The following is a 23236-nucleotide window of genomic DNA, read 5'->3' as shown; positions in this document are numbered from 1 at the left end:
TTGCGTATTATAACATACGATTGTTACGTCCCACTTTATAAGATTTGACTGGTTTTGATCGCCGGACATCGCTTCCATTTTGTATGCGTATTATCACACACGATTGTTACGTCGCACTTTATAATATTTGACTGGTTTTGATCGCCAGACATCGCTTCCATTTTGTATGAGTATTATCACATACGATTGTTACGTCACACTTTATAAGATTTGACTGATTGTAATCGCCGGACATCGCTTCCATTCTGTATGCATAGTATCACATACGATTGTTACGTCACAATTTATAAGATTCGGCAGGTTTTCATCACCGGATATCACTTCCATTTTTGTTGCGTATTATCACATACGATTGTTACGTCCCACTTTATAAGATTTGACTGGTTTTGATCGCCGGACATCGCTTCCATTTTGTATGTGTATTATCACATACGATTGTTACGTCACACTTTATAAGATTCGACTGTTTTCATCGCCGGATATCACTTCCATTTTTCGTTGCGTATTATCACATACGATTGTTACGTCACACTTTATAAGATTTGACTGGTTTTGATCGCCGTATATCCCTTCCATTTTCGTTGCACAGTATCATATACGATTATTATTTTATCTAATTGTCGCACTTGATAATTTAAAGATGATAAGCAGTAATTAAGTAATAATAATAATTTATTTTTAAGCTTCAGTAAACATTTTCCGCAAACTATTTATTTACTTATTTGTATAGGGCAGAATAATATTATCACTACTACTATTACTAACATTCAAGTAGGATTAATAGCAGTATACATGTAAAGATATGTTTTAAACTTATGTTGTAATTGTTGTTATGCAGACATTAGACTTGTGGATGGCAGCAATATCTTTGAGGGATGTAACTGCCCTAAAAATAAATCGAGTGATATTCGTTATTCAAGTCCAACACCCAAGGTGCTCCTTTATTCCTGTTTCTTGAATGTGAACCAGATTACTAAAACAAAACATAACAATGACCTATAAATGCATGTCTAGCAATATACAGTATGTGGCTCCTTAAGCGTCAAACTGAAAAGTTTTGTATTTAAGTTAAAACAAACAATATAAAAGACGATCCCTTAAACTAATTAAAAATGCAAAACCGTGTCGTCATAGCAACGAATAACAAATCCTTGCGGTTAACTCCTCCTACAACGACGCGACACCTAAATGCCATTGACATTGTATACGTAAATCAATTAAAATGATCACATGAACTATAAAGTTTTGCGAAGATTATTATCATAACTATAGTATCCAGGTGCTTAATGCAATGCAGTAACTTTAACAATGAATTATTAATACTAATACTTAGTAAATGATTAAATTAAGGTACAACAGGCCAAAGCCATATCTCATCAATATATATAGGCCTAGGCCTAGCTAGGTAACATAACCGAAATTAATGGCGTCTCAATAGAACTTGGCCTTATAACATTAAATCTGTATGAGTTATTGATCAATAAATGTAGCGGAATGCAGCTTACCGAAAATAGCAAAGTCACCCGCTATCTGCAGTACATAAACAATTCAGGTAAATGTCAAAAATTAAACAATATATGTCAATATCCTATAATTAAAGTCACTAGCTGTGATCATACATCCTCTCCTCACATGGTCCTAAAATGACGTCATTTTCTTAATAATGCGCCCTTTCTAAATATAAACTAGTTTGGGACCAAACATCCAGGCCCCTCTAATGCTATACTGATTTAAGGCATTAGCAAACATAGTTAACAATTTAACAATAAATAAATTAATGTAACAACAATTTAACAATCTATTAAACAGCATCTGAACTACTGACTCTCTGCCTCCAGAATCACAACCAACTTCGTGATGGGCCGTACCAGTTCAGCGCTTGCAGTTCTCAGCTTAACGGATCTCACCAGTCCTCTTGCATCCTTATAAACTTCCAACACTCTTGCCATTCGCCACTGTCCTCTTGGGGAATTCTCCGCAATTATAACAATGTCTCCTACATCCACAGTTCTACGCTCTTTAAACCATTTCTGACGCTCCATCAATGTCGCCAAATACTCCTTCCTCCATCTTGCCCAGAATACATTAACCAGGTATTGCGCCTGTCTCCATCTCTTACGATATACATCTGCCTCACTGAATATACATGGAGCAGGTATATAATCTGCTTGTGCCAGTAACAGGTGATTCGGCGTAAGTGGGCGATCTTCCTTAGGATCATCAGACAGCATTGTCAATGGCCGTCCGTTAACAATCGCCTCCACCTCACAAAACAATGTCCTCAGACCTTCATCATTTAGTTTTATTGTCTGCTCCCTTAACAATCCATATAACACCTTTCTTATTGATCTGATCATTCTTTCCCAGACTCCCCCTTGGTGGGAGGCAGCTGGAGGATTAAATCTCCAATCTATTCCGTCTCGTCTTAATACTGTGTGAATCTGTGTGTTGTTCCATTCCTTCATTCCCTTTCTTAGCTCCTTGTCGGCTCCTACTAAATTGGTTCCGTTGTCCGACAGCATATCTTACAGCACCTCGTCTGGCAATAAATCGCCTTACAGCATTTATGCAGGAGTCCGTATCTAGCGAATCAGCCATTTCTAGATGAATCGCTCGTGTATTGAAGCATGTGAACACAACTCCGTACCGTTTTAAGACTGCCCTTCCTCTTTTGATTTCTATTGGACCAAAGTAGTCAACTCCAGATCTGGTAAACGGCTTCTCTCCGCTCATTAATCTTTGCTTTGGTAATTCAGACATTTTCTGGGTCTCCAAACGTCCATTAATTATACCTACGACAAGTTTGTTTGTTTTTGTTTTATCTTTATACTGGGTGACAAGTAACACACCTTGAGAGAATACTCTTTGTCAACTTAAGTGCTCTTGTCACCCAATACTTCTCTCTGAATCTTGCTAGTGCGGCATTCCTTCCTACATGACCGATGCGTTGGTGAATATCATTGATTATTATACCAGCAACTATGGATGTTTTTGAAAGCAATATTGGGTGTTTAGCTTCTAATGGTATAGATGCTCCTGCTATTCTTCCACCGACTCTGATGATTCCCTTTTCATCCTTAAAGGGGTCCAACTTAGATGTGTCATTGCCCATAGGTTGTTTTGAAGCTTCCGACTGCAGATATCTTATTATTTCTGTCTCAGCGACATCAAGCTCTGAGCTTGTTATTGGCTCAATCCTTCTTACTCTTCCCTTTGGTGGTGTACGGGTTTTGCAACGTTGCATTAAATTACCCTTGACTCTAAGCATCCAAGCGACAAACACCTTTAACCGGCTCCAACTAGAAAATCTTCCAAACAATGATTCAATATAATCACATGAATTAACTGTTGCTGCTGCTGCATATTTTACGTCTGGGTCACTTATTGACAGCAAAGCCATTCCTAGGTTTCCCTTTGGCCACTTGTCTTCTTTGTTTCTTAAGAACACCGGCCCCTTTAGCCACATTTCAACCTCCACCTTCTTGCTTAAGTGCATACCTCGTGAAGCTATGTCTGCAGGATTATTTGCAGTATCCACGTGTCTCCACTGCTCGCACTCACTTCCTTCGTGAATGATTGATAACCTATTTGCTACAAAGGTGCTAAATCTTGTTTTGTTGTTTCTTATGTAGTTTAGAACTAGCATGCTATCGGTCCAGAATATTACTCTTTTGAATGTGGTGTCAACTTCTTCTTGAACTAGACTTGCACATTTAACTGCTAGAGTTGCAGCGGTTAATTCTAGTCTGGGAATCGTCATCTTCTTAAGAGGTGCCACTCTTGATCGTCCATAAAGTATGTTACTGTCGATCGTTTCTCCTACCTGCGACCGCACATATATAGCAACTCCATAACCATTTTCGCTTGCGTCCGCAAACACGTGAAGTTCTTGGTCGGTTCTAAGTTTACATGTAACAAACCTGGGCACACGCAATTCCTCAACTAGAGGTAAGCTCTCTAGCCAGCGTTTCCACCTACGTAATTCATTTCCCTCAACTGAATTATCCCAATTCCTGCCTTTCTTGATTAGTTCTTGAAGAAGAATCTTAGGTGTTAACATCACGGGCGATGCCAGTCCCATAGGATCAAACACCGAGCTTATTGTAGATAATATGCCCCTTCGGGTACATGGCTGCTCTGTAATACTCAAAAGCTGATAACATAGACAGTCACTACTTGGGTCCCATTGCACTCCAAGTGCCCTTTCGCTTGGAATTCCTTCTTCCTTAAATGCTAGGGCTTGTAGTTCCTTTGATCTGTTCTCTACTGGAACAGAGTTGATGACGTCTCGTCTGTTACTGGTCCATTTAGCTAGATTAAACCCGCCTTTTGCACAGAGTTCCTTAAGGTTTTTTACCATATTTATACCATCAGATGTTGATCCAACTGACTTCAAGCAGTCATCAATATAGAAGTTGCGTGACTTCGTCTTCTGTACTTGGTCTATTGTCTAAAGCTGTTTGTCTTAAAGCCATATTGGCGCGAGCAGGAGAAGACGCTGCTCCAAACAAATGTGCTGTCATTCTACACTCCACTGGCTGCTGGTTGACATCTCCTTCTGGCCACCAGAAAAATCTCATATAGTCTCTATCTTTCACTGGCACCTTCACTTGGTGAAACATGGCCTCAATGTCGGCCATTATAGCGACTGGGTCTTCTCGAAACCTCAGTAAGACTCCTACTAAACTGTTTGTCATATTAGATCCTGGGAGTAATAGATTGTTGAGAGATGTTCCCTGAAATTTGGCTGCACAATCGAAGACAACACGTATCTTCCCTGGTTTGTGTGGGTTATATACTCCATGATGTGGTATGTACCAGGTCTTTCCTATCGTCGGTTCGATATTGTCTACCTTCTCAGCAAATCCTTTCTGTATAAGTTCTCTCATAAACTCTTGGTAGTCGTGTTGGAACTCCTGGTTTCGACGCAGTTTGTTTTTCAAGCATTCCAGTCTCTTAACTGCCATAAACCTATTATTAGGAAGTATTGGCGTTTCTTCTCTAAATGGCAGATCGATGTGGTAGTGTCCATTAATGAGACGGATGCTATTGTTGACCTTTGAAACGAACAACTTATCCTCTCTCGACGGTTGTTTTGCATGAACGAGTCCTCTTTCAGGAAAATCTAGTTCAGTGGCCGTTCTCACTAGTTTCTCTAAACGTTGGTTTTCTTCTAATTGTGTAATACTGATAACGTCAATTCTGTTGGCTGGTTGACTCTGGCCTGTGTCATTGCCTTCTCTAACCAAATTCCATATAAACCAGCCCAACCTAGTTCTAGTACAGTAGCATGTGGTGCATTAGGTGGTCCAGTAATGGTTGCTAGTGGGCAATACGCTTCAGCTACGGTGTTTCCAATTAAAAGGCCAATTCCAGTGTCAATATTCGTTGCTGTTGTGTTTTTTAGGTGTGGCCATTTTGCGATATCTTCATTGGTTGGGATATGTCTGCTAGAAATCGGAAGTCTGTTTTTAGTATAGGCAACTGGTAACTCCACCTTCCCTTGACCATCTAGTCTGCTGATCATCAATCCTTTTATGATTTGTGTGGTCATAGTATGTTTATTTCCCATTGTGTCAATACTTAGTTTGGCCCGTTTTCCCTCTGCTCCTGTTTTGTGAAGTAGCTCATCTGATATAAATGATATGCTGCTGTGATGGGTTTGTCACATGGAAGTGAGCCCTCTAGAGTAAAGTGAAGAGATGAAAAAAGATGGACGACAACTACAACGTGTTTTGATATGTTCTTATTGTTGGTTTCAGCCTAACGAGCGAGCCCGTAACAAATTGGGGGGTCATCCGAGAACAAAGTACGGAATTGTAGTTGTAGATCGAACTGATGGTAATTTTAGTTGTTTATTCTAAGCTGGTCGTTTTAGGTTTAGAGGCGTTTTATAACGAACGGGGTTTGGCGGTCGTCGAGCCAGTACACTATGTTGTTGTTTTAGGCTTGTGTAGGCTTGCCTGTGATACTAGACGTCGGTTTGGCTTTGATTTTAGGGGTCTAGTTATTGAGACCACGGCGCACGGTAGGGTTAATACTGTGTGGGCTTGGCAGGTAATTTATTACTGGTGCCTTAATTATCGTCATATTGGTTATTATTTTAACCTGTGTTTTTGTTTGTTTGTTTCAAATAGAAACTATGTCAGAAAGTGATTTTGACGAGGAATTTTTGGATAGCATGTCCATTGAGGTGGTAGCTCAGCTATCAGAGGAGCGTTTGCGACTCCTAGGTACTAGGGTTGGAGCATCTATAAATGATTCCATGAATAAATATGACTTGATAAATGTGATTGGAAGTCATGTTGGTTTAATTACTCATGAATCAGTAAAAACTGCAGGGAATGAGGTCGAGGTTTTGAAAGAAGAAAAATAGAGATTCTAGAGATGCAAACTCAAAGAGAAATGGAAAAAGAAAAACATGAATTTGAGTTAAGGAAATTAGAATTAGCTAACCAAATGGGTCACACCACACGGGTTTCTACACCTAATGATTCAGAGATTACTCAGAATATTAAATGGGTTCCCAAGTTTAATGAGGACGAGGTAGAGACATATTTTTTAGCTTTTGAGAAAATTGCTAATAGATTAAAGTGGCCTGCTAGACACTGGACTGTGTTGTTACAAACTGCTCTTGTGGGTAAAGCCCAAGAGGTATTTTCTGCTTTGGCTGATGATCAATTTGAAAGCTATGATGCGGTTAAAAATGCTGTTTTGTCAGCTTATGAGTTATGTAAAGTTCATAAGATACATATAGATGAGGGCGCTAGATAATTATTTTAGATTAGCCCTCTAGCGATAATCTTCGAAATGATCGGAGGAGGATGGCAAAAAAAACCCATGTGTTAAAGATGGTTTCGTAGTTCTATAGGGGAACTAAACATCCAAAGTGTAGTTTAAAGTATAGTTTCATAGGGAAACTAGATAGATACTTTAAGATAATATTGTTAATAGATAAAGGAAGATTTCAAGTGTACTAGGAAGATTCAGAAGTTTCGGTACGTTTTTTCTGATTGTAATAATTGATCACTAGGCCTGTGTTAATTTAACTTTAATTAACGACTAGCGGTTCATCATGGTGACGGCTTGTCGTCTCTCTGTTCTTCAGTATTGAAATTGAGAATGATCTCATTATATAACTTGTTGATGGCGTTATGCCGACATATTATTGTTTGTTAAATCTTTATATTGTTAACGTTTATAGGCTGAGTAGCATAAGCTACCGTCAGCGATCATAATATTGTATTATAGTAGGCCTATATAGTTGACGTTGGTCAATTTAGCCTAGCCACCACTCGGTGCATGGATGCATGGAGCACACGCTGTTCAGCTAGTTACGGTTGCCATGACAACAGGGATCAGCTCGATTCCTCAGTTTAGGCTAATTACGTTTGTCATTGTTTTTATCATTGTTTAGAAACCTCTCAATCCTCGACCATACTCAAATTAAAGAAAGAAAGAAAAAAGAATAAAGATACTTTGATAGATTTATTACTGAGCATCGTGATTGTTGTTATCTGCCTGACTTATCCTGTACACCTGTTAACATTTCGAAACTTGACAATGTCAAGCACACAGAGTTCGACTAGAAGTAGCCAATTAGAGATATCAGCAGCAGAAGCAAGAGCTGAATTGGCGGTTGCTAAGGTGAGAGCTCAATATAATAAGAAGACCTTACAGAAAAGATTAGAACTTGAACAAATAGAAGAAGAGGGTAAGTTAGCCGTAGCACAAGCCCGCTCAGATTCCTTGGACAAAGAGCTAGAACGATTCTCCATTACGGCTGACGATACACCTCAGGTACCAAATACTGATGCGGTCGATAAGGTTAGTCAATACCTTGACTCATTAAACGAAGCGGTACAGCCTGTCTTAGAACCAGTACCACCTACACTATCACCTAATGCAACACCATGGTTTCCAAGGGCAAACCCAACTACAGATCAGACCACAGTTACACCTAAACCCGAAATAAGCTCTGCACCTTACCCGATTACACCTACTCCAGCCGTTGAACAGACCATAATATACTACTACAGAATTTGATTGAAAAACAGGGAGAAGTACTGTCCCAATGGTTGATACAAACAAGTCTACCTAAAAGGGGACTTACAAAATTCGACGGCAACCCAATGGATTATGGACGATTTAAGAGAGCCTTTGAGCACGAGGTGGAAGGCAAGGTTCGCAGCGAGAGAGACAAACTGTACTACTTAGAACAATATACAACTGGTGAGGTGAATAATCTGGTCAAGAGCTATTTAGCTATGGATCCTGGAAAAGGCTTTAGACAAGCGAAGCAGGCGCTAATAGATAAATACGGTAATCCATTCAGATTGGCGGATGCCTATATTACATCATTAAAGGACTTTCCTGAGATAAAGGCAGAGGATAAAGATTCTTTGTCCAGATACTCATTACTACTTATCGAATGTAAGAACTCCATTTCCAGTCTCGATCATTTACAAGAATTAAATCATACAAGTAGCATACAGACCCTCACGTTGAAACTGCCTTACCGCATGAGAGACAAATGGAGGACCAAAACAGACCTTATTCAAGAAACCAGAAGGGTACAATTTGACGACTTTGTACTATTCGTAGAAAAACAGTCCAGGATTCTTAGTAATCCTACGTTTGGGAACATTAAAGACGAAAAGGTATCTCAGCGCAAACCACCACATAGACCAAAGGGAGCTTATGCTGCAGTTGAAGTACAAAGAGACTGTCTTTACTGCAGTAAAGGCGCACACAGAATAGAAGAATGTAGGAAATTCGACAACCTGCAAAGACCAGAGAAACTAACCTACATTAAAGAACACAGATTATGCTACGGCTGCTTAACTACTGGTCACTTGGCTAAACATTGCAACAGTCGCCACACGTGCACCAAATGTAAGAGGAGGCACCCAACCACGCTCCACCAAGACCCAGTTGTCAACACTGAAACGACAAACAAGAATAACGATAAGCAGCCTAACCAACTGCAAGCTGCGTGTGCCAAGATAAATCAAGGAGAATGTGCCTTGGCGGTGATCCCAGTTCGCGTAAGCGTTGGATGCTCACACCAAGTAGAAACATACGCCTTTCTAGATCCAGGGAGCACCATTTCGTTTTGCTCAGAGGCACTCGTAAAACAACTTGGCGTTGGTGGAAGGAATGAATGTATCACCATTGACACGATGGGGTCTACGTACCGATTAACAACAAAGGCGGTAAAGGGACTAAAGGTAACTTCCCTAGACAACAGAAATATGGAAACTGTTATACACACTGCATATACTAAGAGCAACTTACCTATTCAGAAGGCACACTTTCCTAAACAATCGGACATCGACAAGTGGCCACATTTACAAGGCGTACAAATACCCCAGATAGATAAGGGTAAAGAAGTGGGTCTACTGATAGGCATGGGTGTAGCAAGTGCTTATACACCTCTGGAAGTAAAAACAGGACCTATCGACGCTCCCCATGCAACCAGAACTAACCTGAGGTGGATCGTTTGGAACTTGATTGGTAACCACGAAAGTAGTCACCCATACCCAGCAAACATCGTTGGAAGAAATGTAGAAAAGTCTACTTACGACACGTTGGAGAAGTTAGTAAAAAGGAGCACCGAGATTGACTTCCCAGAAAGTGGTTTGGATCTTACACAAAACCATTCTGTTGAAGATAAATTATTCCTCAGGAAATTAAACGAAAGCATAGTGAAGGGACCCGACAATCACTTTACAATTAGCCTTCCCTTTAGACGCAATGAAGTGGTCATGCCTGACAACAGACTACAAGCAGTCAAACGACTAGAGTCATTATGTCGTCGTCTGAAGGCAGATAAACCATATGCAATGGAATACATCAACTACATGGATGAATTGCTAACCAAGGGATATGCAGAGAGAGTACCACCTGACGAAATTATACAAGATGGACACAAATGGTATATCCCTCACCATGGCGTTTACAATCCCCAGAAACCTGGGAAATTAAGAGTGGTTTTCGTCTGTGGAGCAAGATATCAGGGAGTAGCTCTTAATGATGTTTTGTTACCCGGACCAAACCTGACTAGCAACCTATTGGGGGTGCTACTCCGTTTCAGGGAAGAAGAAGTTGCCATAATTGCTGATGTGGAAAAGATGTTCTAAAACAAAAATACGAAGAACATTTTCCGCAAAAAGTAATTCGACGACGAAATAATGAAAAGCCGTGGATGAACTATCGCATACATAAATTGATTGATGAGCGACAAAAGGCATATAGATCTAATAATATAAATTTATGGCGAAGCCTAAGAAACAAAGTAAAGTATGAAATTAACAAAGCTAAAGAGAAACATTATAAGGATAATATAGAAGGACTAAAAAATGCACAACCCGGTAAATGGAATAAAACAATTAAAAACATTACAGGATATAACAATAAGTCAGACAATGTTAAATTAAATAATTATGGTGAATCTGTTGAAGAACAGGCTGAACAAATTAATGAACATTTCTCAAGAGTATGTTGCCAGCTTCCACCACTCAGATTGGAAACACTTCCTTCGTACTTGCCTACAAAACCACCCCCCAAAATATACCATGGAGAAATTTGGAAGAGTTTAAACAAATTAAACTCCAATAAATCTGGCCACCCAGATGATATTCCGGTGAAACTCATTAAGCTGTTTTCTTTTGAAATAGCACAACCCCTGTTTTTAATCTTTAATAACTGTCTAAACGAAGGGGTGTTTCCAACTGTGTAGAAGACGGCATCAATTGTACCAGTACCTAAAGTTAAAAAACCGACAATGGTTGGCCAATTACGACCTATTTCACTAACTAAAATATTGGGTAGAGTATTTGAATCATTCCTAGCGGGATGGTTAAAAACGGATTTCGAACCAGTATTGGATTGTAAATAGTATGGTAACGTGAGAGGAACTAGTACAACACACTACTTAGTAGATATGTTGAATACGGTTATATCCAATATTGATGTGCCAGGGGCCTACGCCACATTATGTACAGTTGATTTCACAACTGCGTTTGATAGGATAAACCATAATGTTGCTATTTCAAAGATGATAGAATCTGGTGTTAGACCATCGATAATTCCAACGATTAGCAGTTTTCTGATGAATCGCACCCAGTGTGTGAAATTTAAGGGACATTGTTCTGGACTAAGAACTATAACGTGTGGGGTCCCCCAGGGTACCAAACTGGGACCCAGCATATTTACCGTTATGGTGAATGATGCGGGTAACACCACTGATAATCGTTGGAAATTTGTGGATGATCTAACACTGGGAGAAATAATTAATATAAAAAATAATAGTACATCATCAGAACTTCAATCCCATTTAGATTCCTTGAGTTGTTGGTGTAAACAAAATGACATGCTACCCAAGCCTTCGAAGTGCCATGTTATTAATATAAATTTTATGAAATCCCAAATAAACTACCCCCAATTTACTATAAGTGGTGAAAAAATTACATTTCGAAGGTTTATACGCAAAAAATGTTATAAACCCTGGAAAAATTAATAAATACCTTTGTAATTCTATTATAAACAAGCTTTCAGAAATAGAAAAAGAAAATTGTGAAGGTTACGTCACTATTGATGAATGTAAAAAGGCCATTTCAATGATGGAAAAAAATAAAACACCTGGATCGGATGGTCTAAGTGTTGAATTTTATGTGTTCTTTTGGAATAATATTAAACATTTAATTTGCGATGCGTTAAATGAAAGTTATAATTCTCAAGAATTATCCTTTTCGCAAAAACGAGGTGTAATCACCCTTTTGTTCAAGGATGGAGAAAGAGAAAATTTGAATAATTGGCGTCCCATTACCCTCTTAAACACCGATTACAAAATTCTTGCACATGTATTAAGTAACATACTTAAAATGGTTATTAAATCAATAGTAAGTTCAGACCAAAAAGGTTATATAAAAGGCCGTTTCGCTGGTGAAAACATTCGGTTAATAGAAGACCTGCTTTATTATACAGAGTGTAATGATATCGAAGGGGCAATAATTACCGTAGATTTTAAGAAGGCTTTTGACTCTATTAGTAGAGATTTTATGTTCAATGTTCTAGAAAAGTTTAACTTTGGAATGTTCTTTTGTAACTGGGTAAAAGTATTATACAATAACGTTGAATGTGTCACAGTTAACAATGGTTGGGTTTCAAACAATTTTAAAATGGAAAGAGGTATTAGACAAGGTTGTCCTCTATCTGCTCTGTTATTCATTTTAGTGGTTGAAGTAATGGCATCTAGAATAAGAAACAAAGATGACTATAAGGGTATTAAACTTCCAAATAATGAAAATAACATAGAAGCTAGAATAAGCCAATTAGCCGAGGATACTGTTTTGTATGTTGGTAATGACAAAAGTATTAAGTCAGCAGTCAGTGTAATTGAACGTTTTTGTGAAGTATCTGGAATGACACTAAATAAAAAAAAAACAATGCTTTTTGGATTGGTAAATGGAAGAACAGAATAGATAGACCTTTAGAATTAAATTGGGTAAAACACCCGATCAAAATTTTAGGCATATATGTAGGGTATAATACAGAAGAATGTACCAGAAAAAACTGGGATGTTAAATTAATAGAGCTAGAAAAGACTTTAAAACAATGGAATGCTAGAAATCTCTCAATTTTTGGTAGAATAATAATCCTGAAAATTCTTGCACTATCTAAATTAACATATGCTGCAAGTATCACTGATGTTCCAAAATATGTATATACACAAGTTACAAATCTAATATATAATTTTATTTGGAACAATAAAAGGAAAAAGATAAAAAGAAAAACTCTAATTGGTGATGTTGAGATGGGAGGCATTAAAATGCCTGATTTTACTCTTCATGTTAACGCACTCATGTGTGGCTGGTTAAAAAGAATTATGAATGATGATGGTGCTAAATGGAAAAATATTCCAATGTATTATATTAAAAAAATATGTGATGTTAATGTTTTACTTAATATGTCATGTTATAACATTATTGATGTTAATTCTGATAAAATTCCACTGTTTTACAAAAATATGATAAAAGCCTACATAAATTATAACAGAATCTCTAAAAAAAAACCTGAAACTTATAACGATATAATGAATGAGCAACTGTGGGGAAACCACTACGTTAAACTAAAAAAAAAATCGCTTTTCTACAAGCATTGGATTGACAGTGGCATTATCAGTATTAAAGACATTGTTAATAAGAACACTTTTTTAACATCAAACGAAATACTGGTGAAACTACAATGTAAAACAAACTGGTTAAATGAGTATTTGTGCTTTATTAAGGCAATACCAATTCAATGGAAACGTATTATTAAGGAGGTAGATATTTTCAATTGTGATGATAATGATGAATTAGTTGGGACCAAGTATGAGATTAATACTACCAAACTAATATACTCATGGTTTGTGAAAGAATATTTCATTATTCCAATGTCACAACTAAAATGGGAAGAGTACTTCAATGATAACAACATTGATTGGAAAACTTCTTGGTTACGGAAAGTATGTAAAATGAAAGATAAGAAACTAGCACAATTCAATTATAAGATGTTACATAGAATACTGCCTACCAACAAACGGCTGTATCAGTGGAAAGTTAAGGAAACACAAACGTGTGACAAATGTGGAGAAATTGAAAATGAAAATCATTTGTTTTTTAGTTGTAGATTTATTCAGAAATATTGGAGGAAAATGCTTAGTATCTTTGTAAGTTTAAATCACAATAATATATCATTTAAACAATTAATACTAGGAACGGGAGATAAGCTAATAGATTATATTTACACTTTTGCAGCATTTACTATTTATAGAATAAAAATGTTATCTGCACTAAATAAGCCAGTGGGTAAATCTTTATGGAATTCATTTAAAATCAATATGTTATATAACATTGAATGTGAAACATATAACAATAAAGAAACAAGTATAGAAAAATGGGTAGCTTTAAGAAATAAGATTATGATAATATAATTTTTAATTGGATACGATTAACCGAAAAAGAATTACAGTGATACGGGTTACTGGTGGTACTGAGCTATTATTGGTTTTTTTTTATCATGTATATAAATATATTGTATAATCCGGGTTGTAAAATGAAAACAAACAAATGAAAATGTGTGAACTATTTTAAAACGGGATAGATGATAATGATGATCCTGTCAAGTGTATAACAAAATATACGAAAATTAATGAAAAAGGGAGTAATACAGAATTCATATATGTAAAAATGTTACTTATGAACTGTAACGACATTTACAAGTTAAATAATACGATTTTATGTAATATGAGATAATATGAATGTGAATAAAAGTGGTGTTTGCGCCACAAAAGAGAAAAAAAAAAAGTGGTGAAAAAATTGATACTGTACATAATATGAAATTATTAGGTCTTGAGCTACAAGACAATTTAGGTTGGGATATCCAAATCAAAAGTATTATCTCTAGAGCAAGTAGAAGAATGTTTCTTCTTTATGCATTGAGAGGATATAGTGCACCTATTGGTGACATGTTAAGTATTTATCAACTCTATATTCGGCCGCTGACTGAGTATGCATGTGTTGTTTGGCACTCTAGCATTACAAAACATCAGACCAATTAAATTGAGAGGTTGCAAAAGCGAGCATGCAAAATTATACTTGGCCAGGACTATGAGAGCTATGATACGGCCCTTACTCAACTTAAAATTACCAGCCTTGCTGAACGTAGAGAAAAATTAACATTAAAATTTGGAGAAGGTATCCTTAAGTCAGAGAGACATCGTAATATGCAGCCTGCTGAAAGACCTAATATATCTAGATTACGTAACCCCAATAGATTTACATTACCTAAAATAAAAACTAACCGATATAAAAATTCAACGATTCCCTTTATATTATAAACAAATTAAATTCCTCCTGTGAAAAATTAAATTTTAGAAAATATATAATAAATGATTGTGCAATATTACCGCCTAAATTAATCAAATTTTGAGCACTGCAGACAACGTTTAATATTAATATATACTGTAAACTTTTATTTTCCGAAATTTAATATATTTTTGTAGATTTTTAATGTTGTGAATATTTTAGTGAATAATTGTGCAATGTTGCCACCTATACTAAAAGATAATAATAATAATAAAATAAAGAACAGTGCAGATAGGTTTTAGTATATTATAATGTAAATTTTTTCGGTTTTTTTAAAAATAAAAGTGCAATTGTATTTTCCAAAATTTTGTATATATTTTAAGATTCTTAATATTTTAAATTTTAGTGAATAATTGTGAAATTTTGTAATTGTATATTCCGAATTTATTATTGTAGTTTTTATAGATTTCATTTCAATATTTTTTATTGTAATACAAACGTTATTAGCTATGTGCTATTGTTTTTGTAATTTTATATATACCGTAATAAATAAATAAATTTAAAAAAAAAACCAAGTAAAAGTACCGGAAAGTGATAGAAACTTCCTCAGATTTCTATGGTTCCCAAATGGAAACATTTATGCTACTCCCGTAGAATATAGAATGACCGTGCACCTATTCGGATCAACCTCGTCACCCTCATGTGCAAATAAGGCACTACAACAGACAGCAGCCGACTGTTCTATTTCAGAAATCCAAGAAAACACCAAGAAAACATTGTTACGTAACTTCTACGTAGATGATCTGTTAAAGAGTGTTGAGAATCCGGAGACAGGAGTGGAACTTATTAAGCAGCTGAGAATACTATGCCAAGATGGAGGATTTCGTTTGACAAAATGGACCAGCAATTCAAAGAAAGTAATAAACACTATACCAGAATCTGAACGGTCAAAGGAACTTCAGTCAATTAAATCTACATGAAGAAACCATACCATGTGAAAGAGCATTAGGCATTAAATGGCATCCAGAAAAAGATTATTTATATTTCGAAGCTCCAACCAGAGAGCAACCTGTCACAAGGAGAGGAATCTTATCTACAATCAGTTCTGTTTTTGACCCAATGGGCTTAATAGCACCAGTTATCCTACCGGCGAAGATATTACTTCAAGAAGTAATGCGAGATAACAAAGGCTGGGATGAACCCATTGACGGGAAAATAAAAAAACGCTGGCAGACCTGGTTGGAAGAATTAAAACTTATTTCTAACATCAAGATACCAAGATGCGTTAACTTTAATTGTGCAAAGAGACCATGTCAACTCCATATGTTCGCAGACGCTAGTGAAAGGGGTTACGGAATAGTCGCCTTCGTACGATGTGTAGTAGATGGAGCCATTACCTGCAACAATCTGTATAGCCGTTCAAGAGTTTCACCACTCAAGCGAATGACAATACCACAACTTGAGCTTACAGCAGCGACATTGGCGGTTAAGAGTGCAAGCTTAATCCAATCTGAAATAGATTACAACTTTGACGATATCCTTTTCTGGACTGATAGCATGTTGGTGATCAACTATATTAACAATGTGAGTACAAGATTCAGTACCTTTGTTGCTAATCGACTAAATGTAATACAAGAAGGATCTACTACGAGTCAATGGAGACATGTTGGTACTAAAGATAACCCTGCTGACATCGCCTCAAGAAGACTGAAACTAGGAAAAATCGAAAATGAGAAAATGTGGTTTCGAGGGCCGGAATTCCTCTGGCAGGAAACAAACCAGTGGCCTCAACAAATTCAAGGTAGCCATAATTTGAAGATAGATGATCCTGAAGTCAAGAAGGTTGCATGCCCAGTCTTGCCTTATGCTGATACATTACAAACCTTGGCGAAACACTATTCATCTTGGAGTCGCCTACGTAGAGCCACCGCCTGGATGATAAAGTTAAAACAGGTTCTTCGCAAGAAGGATGTAGATAGAAAATATCTGACGGTATCCGAACTAAAAGCAGCTGAAGTGTCTCTCGTAAGAAATGTTCAAAGAAGGAGTTACATAGAAGAGATTAAATCATTGGAAGCTGGTAATCAAATCAAGAAATCAAGTCCATTAGTAAAACTTGATCCGTTTTGGAAAATGGCGTCCTAATGGTAGGAGGTCGCTTTGAGAAGAGCAGAGTTGGGTTCGTCTAAACACCAAATGATCCTGCCTAAGAACTCTCATGTTTCCCAGTTACTAATACGAGAGATGCACAGAAATCTTGGCCATTGTGGTAGAAACCAAATCATAACGCACCTGAGGAAAAAATACTGGATACCTCAAGTGGTCTCTGCTACCAGGAAATTAATCAGCAAATGCGTACTATGTAGAAGGTACCACAGAAGAGCGGAAAACCAGAAAACGGCCGACCTGCCGAGTTGTAGAGTAACTGTTGGTGAAAACCCATTCTCACATACTGGAATGGATTACTTTGGACCCTTCGATATAAAAAGGGGAAGAACTATACATAAGAGATATGGAGTAATATTTACCTGTTTGAAAACTAGAGCAATTCACTTGGAAGTATCTCACTCATTGACGACCACTAGTTGCCTCAATGCTCTTCGACGTTTTACCGCAAGGAGAGGCCCAATACGCATGATAATGTGAGACAATGGAACAAACCTCATTGGTGCCAAGAATGAGCTGAAAAAGGCAATTAAGGAGCTCGACCCAAGGGAAATCCAGAGTAATATGCTTCGACAAAATATAGACTGGAAATTTAATCCGCCTTCCGCTTCATACTACGGTGGCACATGGGAGAGAATGATTCGTTCTGTTCGGAAGGTCTTATATAGTGTTCTGAAGGAGCAACCAATGGAGCTAGATGACGAAGGACTTCCAACAGTATTTTGTGAAGTTGAAGGAATTGTCAATAGCAGACCGTTGACGATTATATCAGACAGTCCATTAGATAAAGATCCATTAACACCTAACCACTTTCTTGTGGGAAACAAGCAAACATCCATGGAACCAGGCGTGTTCGAAAGAAAGGAACTAGTAAAGGGATGGAGACAAATTCAGTATTTAACAAATCTCTTCTGGAGATGTTGGTCCAAGGAATATTTGGTAACACTTCAGGAACGACAGAGATGGTTTCACCAGAGAAAAAATGTGAATGTAGGAGAAATTGTGTTGATATGCGACAACAACTCACCAAGAGGACAATGGCCAATGGGCAGAGTGGTGGAGGTATACCCTGATGAGAAAGGTTATGTTAGAGCAGTGAAGCTCAAGACAAGCACATCTGAACTGAAGAGACCAATTACTAAGTTGGTGGTGTTGTTCGAAGCAGATTCTCCATAATTATTTATGTCATAATATAGCTAACAAGTAAATCTTACGCTATTTAGTTAACGATGATACAAATTTTTAAACGAGGCTAATTATTAAGATTACTAATTGTTTTTGCAGTTTGCTAATGCTCATTTTATGTTATTCGCATTAGGAGGGCCGGTGTAAAGTTCATAAGATACATATAGATGAGGGCGCTAGATAATTATTTTAGATTAGCCCTCTAGCGATAACCTTCGACATGATCGGAGGAGGATGGCAAAAAAAAACCATGTGTTAAAGATGGTTTCGTAGTTCTATAGGGGAACTAAACATCCAAAGTGTAGTTTAAAGTATAGTTTCATAGGGAAACTAGATAGATACTTTAAGATAATATTGTTAATAGATAAAGGAAGATTTCAAGTGTACTAGGAAGGTTCAGAAGTTTCGGTACGTTTTTTCTGATTGTAATATTGATCACTAGGCCTGTGTTAATTTCACTTTAATTAACGACTAGCGGTTCATCATGGCGACGGCTTGTCGTCTCTCTGTTCTTCAGTATTGAAATTGAGAATGATCTCATTATATAACTTGTTGATGGCGTTATGCCGACATATTATTGTTTGTTAAATCTTTATATTGTTAACGTTTATAGGCCGAGTAGCATAAGCTACCGTCAGCGATCATAATATTGTATTATAGTAGGCCTATATAGTTGACGTTGGTCAATTTAGCCTAGCCACCACTCGGTGCATGGATGCATGGAGCACACGCTGTTCAGCTAGTTACGGTTGCCATGACAACAGGGATCAGCTCGATTCCTCAGTTTAGGCTAATTACGTTTGTTATTGTTTTTATCATTGTTTAGAAACCTCTCAATCCTCGACCATACTCAAATTAAAGAAAGAAAGAGAAAAGAATAAAGATACTTTGACAGATTTATTACTGAGCATCGTGATTGTTGTTATCTGCCTGACTTATCCTGTACACCTGTTAACAAGTTAGTTCCAGAGGCGTATCGTCAGAAATTTAGGAACTTAGGTAAACCTTATGATCAAACGTTTACAGAATTTGCACGTAAGAAGCAGATTCTTTTTGTAGTTCGGAAGGAGTAAACAGTGAATTTGGAAAGCTTCGTGAGCTTATGTTAGTTGAGGAGTTTAAATCTTGTTCCCCTACTGAAGTTCGTACACATCTAGAGGAGCAGAAAGTGGATAATTTAATGAAAGCGGCTTCTGTTGCCGATAATTATGTGCTCACGCACAAGGTGGTGAATACCAAATCGGTTTCCAAATCTGTTGATGATTCTAAGGTCCAAAGTCAGAAAACTACAGTTAATAGTAGTAGTAAATTTGTCAGAACTTGTTTTTACTGCAAGAAAAAGGGTCATATAAAGGCAGATTGCTGGCTGTTTCAAAGCAAAGAAAGGGATAATAAGAAACCCCAATCACTTCCAAACACGTTAGTAAATACAGTCCCGTTGAAAGTGACAGAGAGTCATGACGTTGATGAAAGTGAGAAGTTGATCCAATCTTCAGGTCCGGAAAAAGTGCGAAAGCTATTTAAGCCTTTCCTCTCTAATGGTTCTGTAGCATTGATCAACGATGTGAATCTGAGTAAAGTTCGTGTCTTAAGAGACACAGGGGCGTCACAATCCCTGATAATAGAATCGGCATTGTCATTTTCAAACGAGTCTTCTGCTGGAGCAAGTGTGCTCATTCAAGGTGTTGAAGGGGGTTATAAGGAAGTCCCACTTCATGTAATTCGGATTGAAACAGATATTGTTAGCGGAGATTTTGTTGTCGGTGTCGTTCCGAGTCTTCCAGTATGGGGTGTCACACTCCTTTTAGGGAATGATTTGGCCGGAGACAGAGTGACAGTAGAACCGGTTGTGTGCAAGAGTCCTGTTGAAGACGAAAGCACGGTGTGTTTAGAGAAAGAATTATCACATGTGTTTCCATCATGTGCGGTGACGCGATCTATGGCAAATAAAACCATAGATGAGGATGAGAGTATTGACTTATGCGATAGTTTTTACGGAGACATTACGGATCGCGTTTCCCAAGAGGCTGTCTGCTCAGGTCCCGAGTCACACACTGCCCAGGCTGAACAACAGCACCCAAAAGTGTGTGATTTCGGTCCGACAGTTCTCAATCGGTCAAGGTTAGTGGAAGAGCAGAGTAAAGATCCTGGTTTGGTGTCATTTGGTCAGCAAGCTCTTTCTGTAGAGGAAATGTCTATTGTTCCTGTTTGTTATTATATAAAGGATGGCATACTTATGCGTAAGTGGAGGCCACCAGATATTCCAAGTAGTGATGTTTGGAATGAGATTCACCAGATAGTTATTCCTAGTGGATACCGTCAAGATATTATTGGTATTGCGCATGATGATCCTTTTTCAGGTCATTTAGGTGTCAATAAAACGGTAGACAAAATTATCAGGCATTTCTTTTGGCCAGGTCATAGAAAAGATGTGTCTAATTATTGTAAATCCTGTCATGCGTGTCAGGTAGTGGGGAAGCCTAATCAAAAGGTTCCAGTAGCCCCACTTAAGCCTATTCCTGCATTCGGTGAACCATTTTCAAGGGTTATTGTTGATTGTGTGGGACCATTACCACGTACTAAAAATGGAAATGAGTATCTATTAACAATAATGTGTGCATCAAGTAGGTTTCCAGAAGCGATTCCTCTTAGGCGTATTACAGCTAAGAATGTTGTTAAAGCATTAGTAAAATTCTTTACATGGGTAGGATTGCCTAAAGCTGTTCAGTCCGATCAAGGATCAAACTTCATGTCAAAGATATTTAAACAAGTCTTAGAGCAGTTAGGTGTTGCCCATATAAGTTCAAGTGCTTACCATCCACAGTTTCAAGGGGCACTTGAGAGATTTCATCAAACACTTAAGAATATGATTAAAACCTATTGTTTTCAATGTGAAAAGGAATGGGATGAGGGAGTTCCCTTATTGTTATTTGCTGTTCGTGAAACAGTGCAAGAGTCCTTAGGGTTTAGCCCATTTGAGTTGGTGTATGGTCATTCGGCCCCCAGCCCTCTTAAAATAGTCAAAGAAAGGCTGTTAGGGAATGCAGAAGAGTCTGTATCGATACTAGATTATGTGTCTGAATTTCGTGATCGATTAAATCGTGCTCGTGAGATGGCTAGAAAGAATCTTGTGAAGGCTCAGGGTAAAATGAAGAGATTGTTTGATAGGAAATCAGAAAAGAGAAGCTTTACTTCAGGTGATGAAGTGTTAGTTATGTTGCCTCTTCCCAGTCAACCATTATCTGCAAGATTTGCTGATCCTTACAAAGTATTAGAAAGAATAGGAGAAGTTGACTATGTGTTAGATACTCCAGATAGGCGTAAGAAGAAGCGACTGTGTCATATAAACATGTTGAAACCATACACAGCGAGAAATAATACTGATACCTGTACGTCAACACCAGTTACGTGTGTTGTTGAAGAGAATTCTGAAGAGTTTGGGGATCCTGATACATGTGTTAAGTTCAGTAATTCAGATGTCCTTTCAAACATTGAAGAGAAAGTTGGTCATTTATCTCGTGATCGTAAGGTTGAAATTGTTAGTTTGATATTTGGAAATCTGCAGTTCTTTCCGGATGTTCCAGGTCTAACGAACTTAGTGGAGCATGACGTTAAGACAGCTGATTGTTCACCAATAAAACAACATCCATATAGAGCAAATCCGTTCGACAAGATGAAGATATTACAAAATGAGATTGATTACATGATTAAGAATGATATAATCGAGCCTAGTTGCAGTGCTTGGAGTTCTCCATGTATATTAGTTCCGAAGCCAGATAAATCGTATCGTTTTTGTACTGATTATCGGAAGGTTAATGCTAAATCTACTACAGATTCATATCCCATACCGAGGATAGATGACTGTATTGATCGTGTGGGTAGTGCTAAGTTTGTCAGTAAATTTGATCTTCTAAAGGGTTACTGGCAAATTCCTTTAACAGTGCGTGCGAAAGAAGTGTCAGCTTTTGTAACTCCTATGGGTCTTTATCAGTATAAGGTCATGCCTTCGGTTTAAAAAACGCACCAGCCACGTTTCAGAAATTGGTTAATGGTATAATTTCAGGGTTGGAGGGCTGTGAAGCTTATATAGACGATTTGGTTGTTTATAGTGATACATGGGATGTCCATGTGCAGAGAATTAAGGCATTGTTTGACAGGTTGACAGCTGCAAAGTTGACAGTAAATTTGGTGAAAAGCGAGTTTTCATGTCCAGAAATTGTGTTCTTAGGTCATAAAGTTGGTTGCGGAAAAGTAAAACCAGTAAGTGCTAAGATTAAGGCAGTCTGTGATTTCCCAGTTCCAAAGAGTAAGCGGGAGTTAATGCGGTTCCTGGGAATGGCTGGGTTTTATCGACGTTTTTGCAGAAGTTTCTCAACGCTTGTAGCTCCATTAACGAATCTGCTGAAAAAGAATGCGAGCTTTGTGTGGTTGGAGGAATGCAATAATGCGTTCATTAAAGTTAAAGCGATGTTATCAAACGAACCGGTGTTGATGGCTCCACAATTTGATAAACAGTTCTCGTTAATGATTGATGCCAGTGATGTTGGTTCTGGTGCTGTGTTGGCGCAAACAGACGAGAATGGTGTTGACAAGCCTGTGTGTTTCTACACGAGAAAATTCAACCAGCATAAGAAGCGTTATTCTACTGTTGAGAAGGAGACATTAGCTTTGATGTCAGCGTTAAAGCACTTTGAAGTGTATCTTGGATCTACTCCGTTTCCAATTGTAGTTTGGACTGACCACAACCCATTAACGTTCTTGGCAAGACTGAAGGACAAAAATCAACGCTTGTTGAGATGGAGTTTAGCAGTTCAAGAAATGAATCTGGAAATTCATCATATCAGAGGAAAAGACAATGTTGTAGCTGACGCTTTGTCAAGAGTTTAGATAAAACATGCATGAAATGATTTTAAAAGTTTTGTTGATTTAAAAAGTGTTTATTTAATTATAATATGTTAGTTGTGATAGAGTGATGCATTAATGGCATACACGGATTTAAAGTAATTAGAACTAGTGAAATTTTAAAGAAGCAG

At 37.5% G+C, this 23236-nt stretch overlaps 7 protein-coding genes across 7 annotated transcripts; 4 read left to right on the top strand and 3 right to left on the bottom strand.

Moving 5' to 3' along the window:
- Window positions 1-1817: 1817 nt before the first annotated feature.
- On the bottom strand, window positions 1818-2357 carry LOC140058139 (uncharacterized). Its single transcript, XM_072103695.1, has one exon. It carries the CDS (start codon window positions 2355-2357, stop codon window positions 1818-1820), a length of 540 nt encoding a protein of 179 aa, XP_071959796.1.
- A 467-nt stretch (window positions 2358-2824) lies between these two features.
- LOC140058138 (uncharacterized) lies at window positions 2825-4360 on the bottom strand. Its single transcript, XM_072103694.1, has one exon. It carries the CDS (start codon window positions 4358-4360, stop codon window positions 2825-2827), a length of 1536 nt encoding a protein of 511 aa, XP_071959795.1.
- A 43-nt stretch (window positions 4361-4403) lies between these two features.
- LOC140058137 (uncharacterized) lies at window positions 4404-4967 on the bottom strand. Its single transcript, XM_072103693.1, has one exon. The coding sequence runs from the start codon at window positions 4965-4967 to the stop codon at window positions 4404-4406; it is 564 nt and encodes a 187-aa protein (XP_071959794.1).
- Window positions 4968-8132: 3165 nt separating this feature from the next.
- LOC140058136 (uncharacterized) lies at window positions 8133-10142 on the top strand. Its single transcript, XM_072103692.1, has one exon. The coding sequence runs from the start codon at window positions 8133-8135 to the stop codon at window positions 10140-10142; it is 2010 nt and encodes a 669-aa protein (XP_071959793.1).
- A 5372-nt stretch (window positions 10143-15514) lies between these two features.
- LOC140058135 (uncharacterized) lies at window positions 15515-15832 on the top strand. The gene has a single exon (XM_072103690.1). The coding sequence runs from the start codon at window positions 15515-15517 to the stop codon at window positions 15830-15832; it is 318 nt and encodes a 105-aa protein (XP_071959791.1).
- Window positions 15833-15971: 139 nt separating this feature from the next.
- Window positions 15972-16997, top strand: LOC140058134 (uncharacterized). The gene has a single exon (XM_072103689.1). The coding sequence runs from the start codon at window positions 15972-15974 to the stop codon at window positions 16995-16997; it is 1026 nt and encodes a 341-aa protein (XP_071959790.1).
- Window positions 16998-17582: 585 nt separating this feature from the next.
- Window positions 17583-23090, top strand: LOC140058133 (uncharacterized). Its single transcript, XM_072103688.1, has 3 exons — window positions 17583-18160; window positions 19263-22193; window positions 22313-23090. The coding sequence occupies exons 1-3, from the start codon at window positions 17583-17585 to the stop codon at window positions 23088-23090; spliced, it is 4287 nt and encodes a 1428-aa protein (XP_071959789.1).
- Window positions 23091-23236: the final 146 nt, after the last annotated feature.

This window comes from Antedon mediterranea, chromosome 9, assembly GCF_964355755.1.
Source record: "Antedon mediterranea chromosome 9, ecAntMedi1.1, whole genome shotgun sequence".
Classification (NCBI taxonomy): domain Eukaryota; kingdom Metazoa; phylum Echinodermata; class Crinoidea; order Comatulida; family Antedonidae; genus Antedon; species Antedon mediterranea.
Note: the sequence above shows the minus strand (reverse complement) of the source record. Positions and strands in the feature narration are given on the sequence as shown.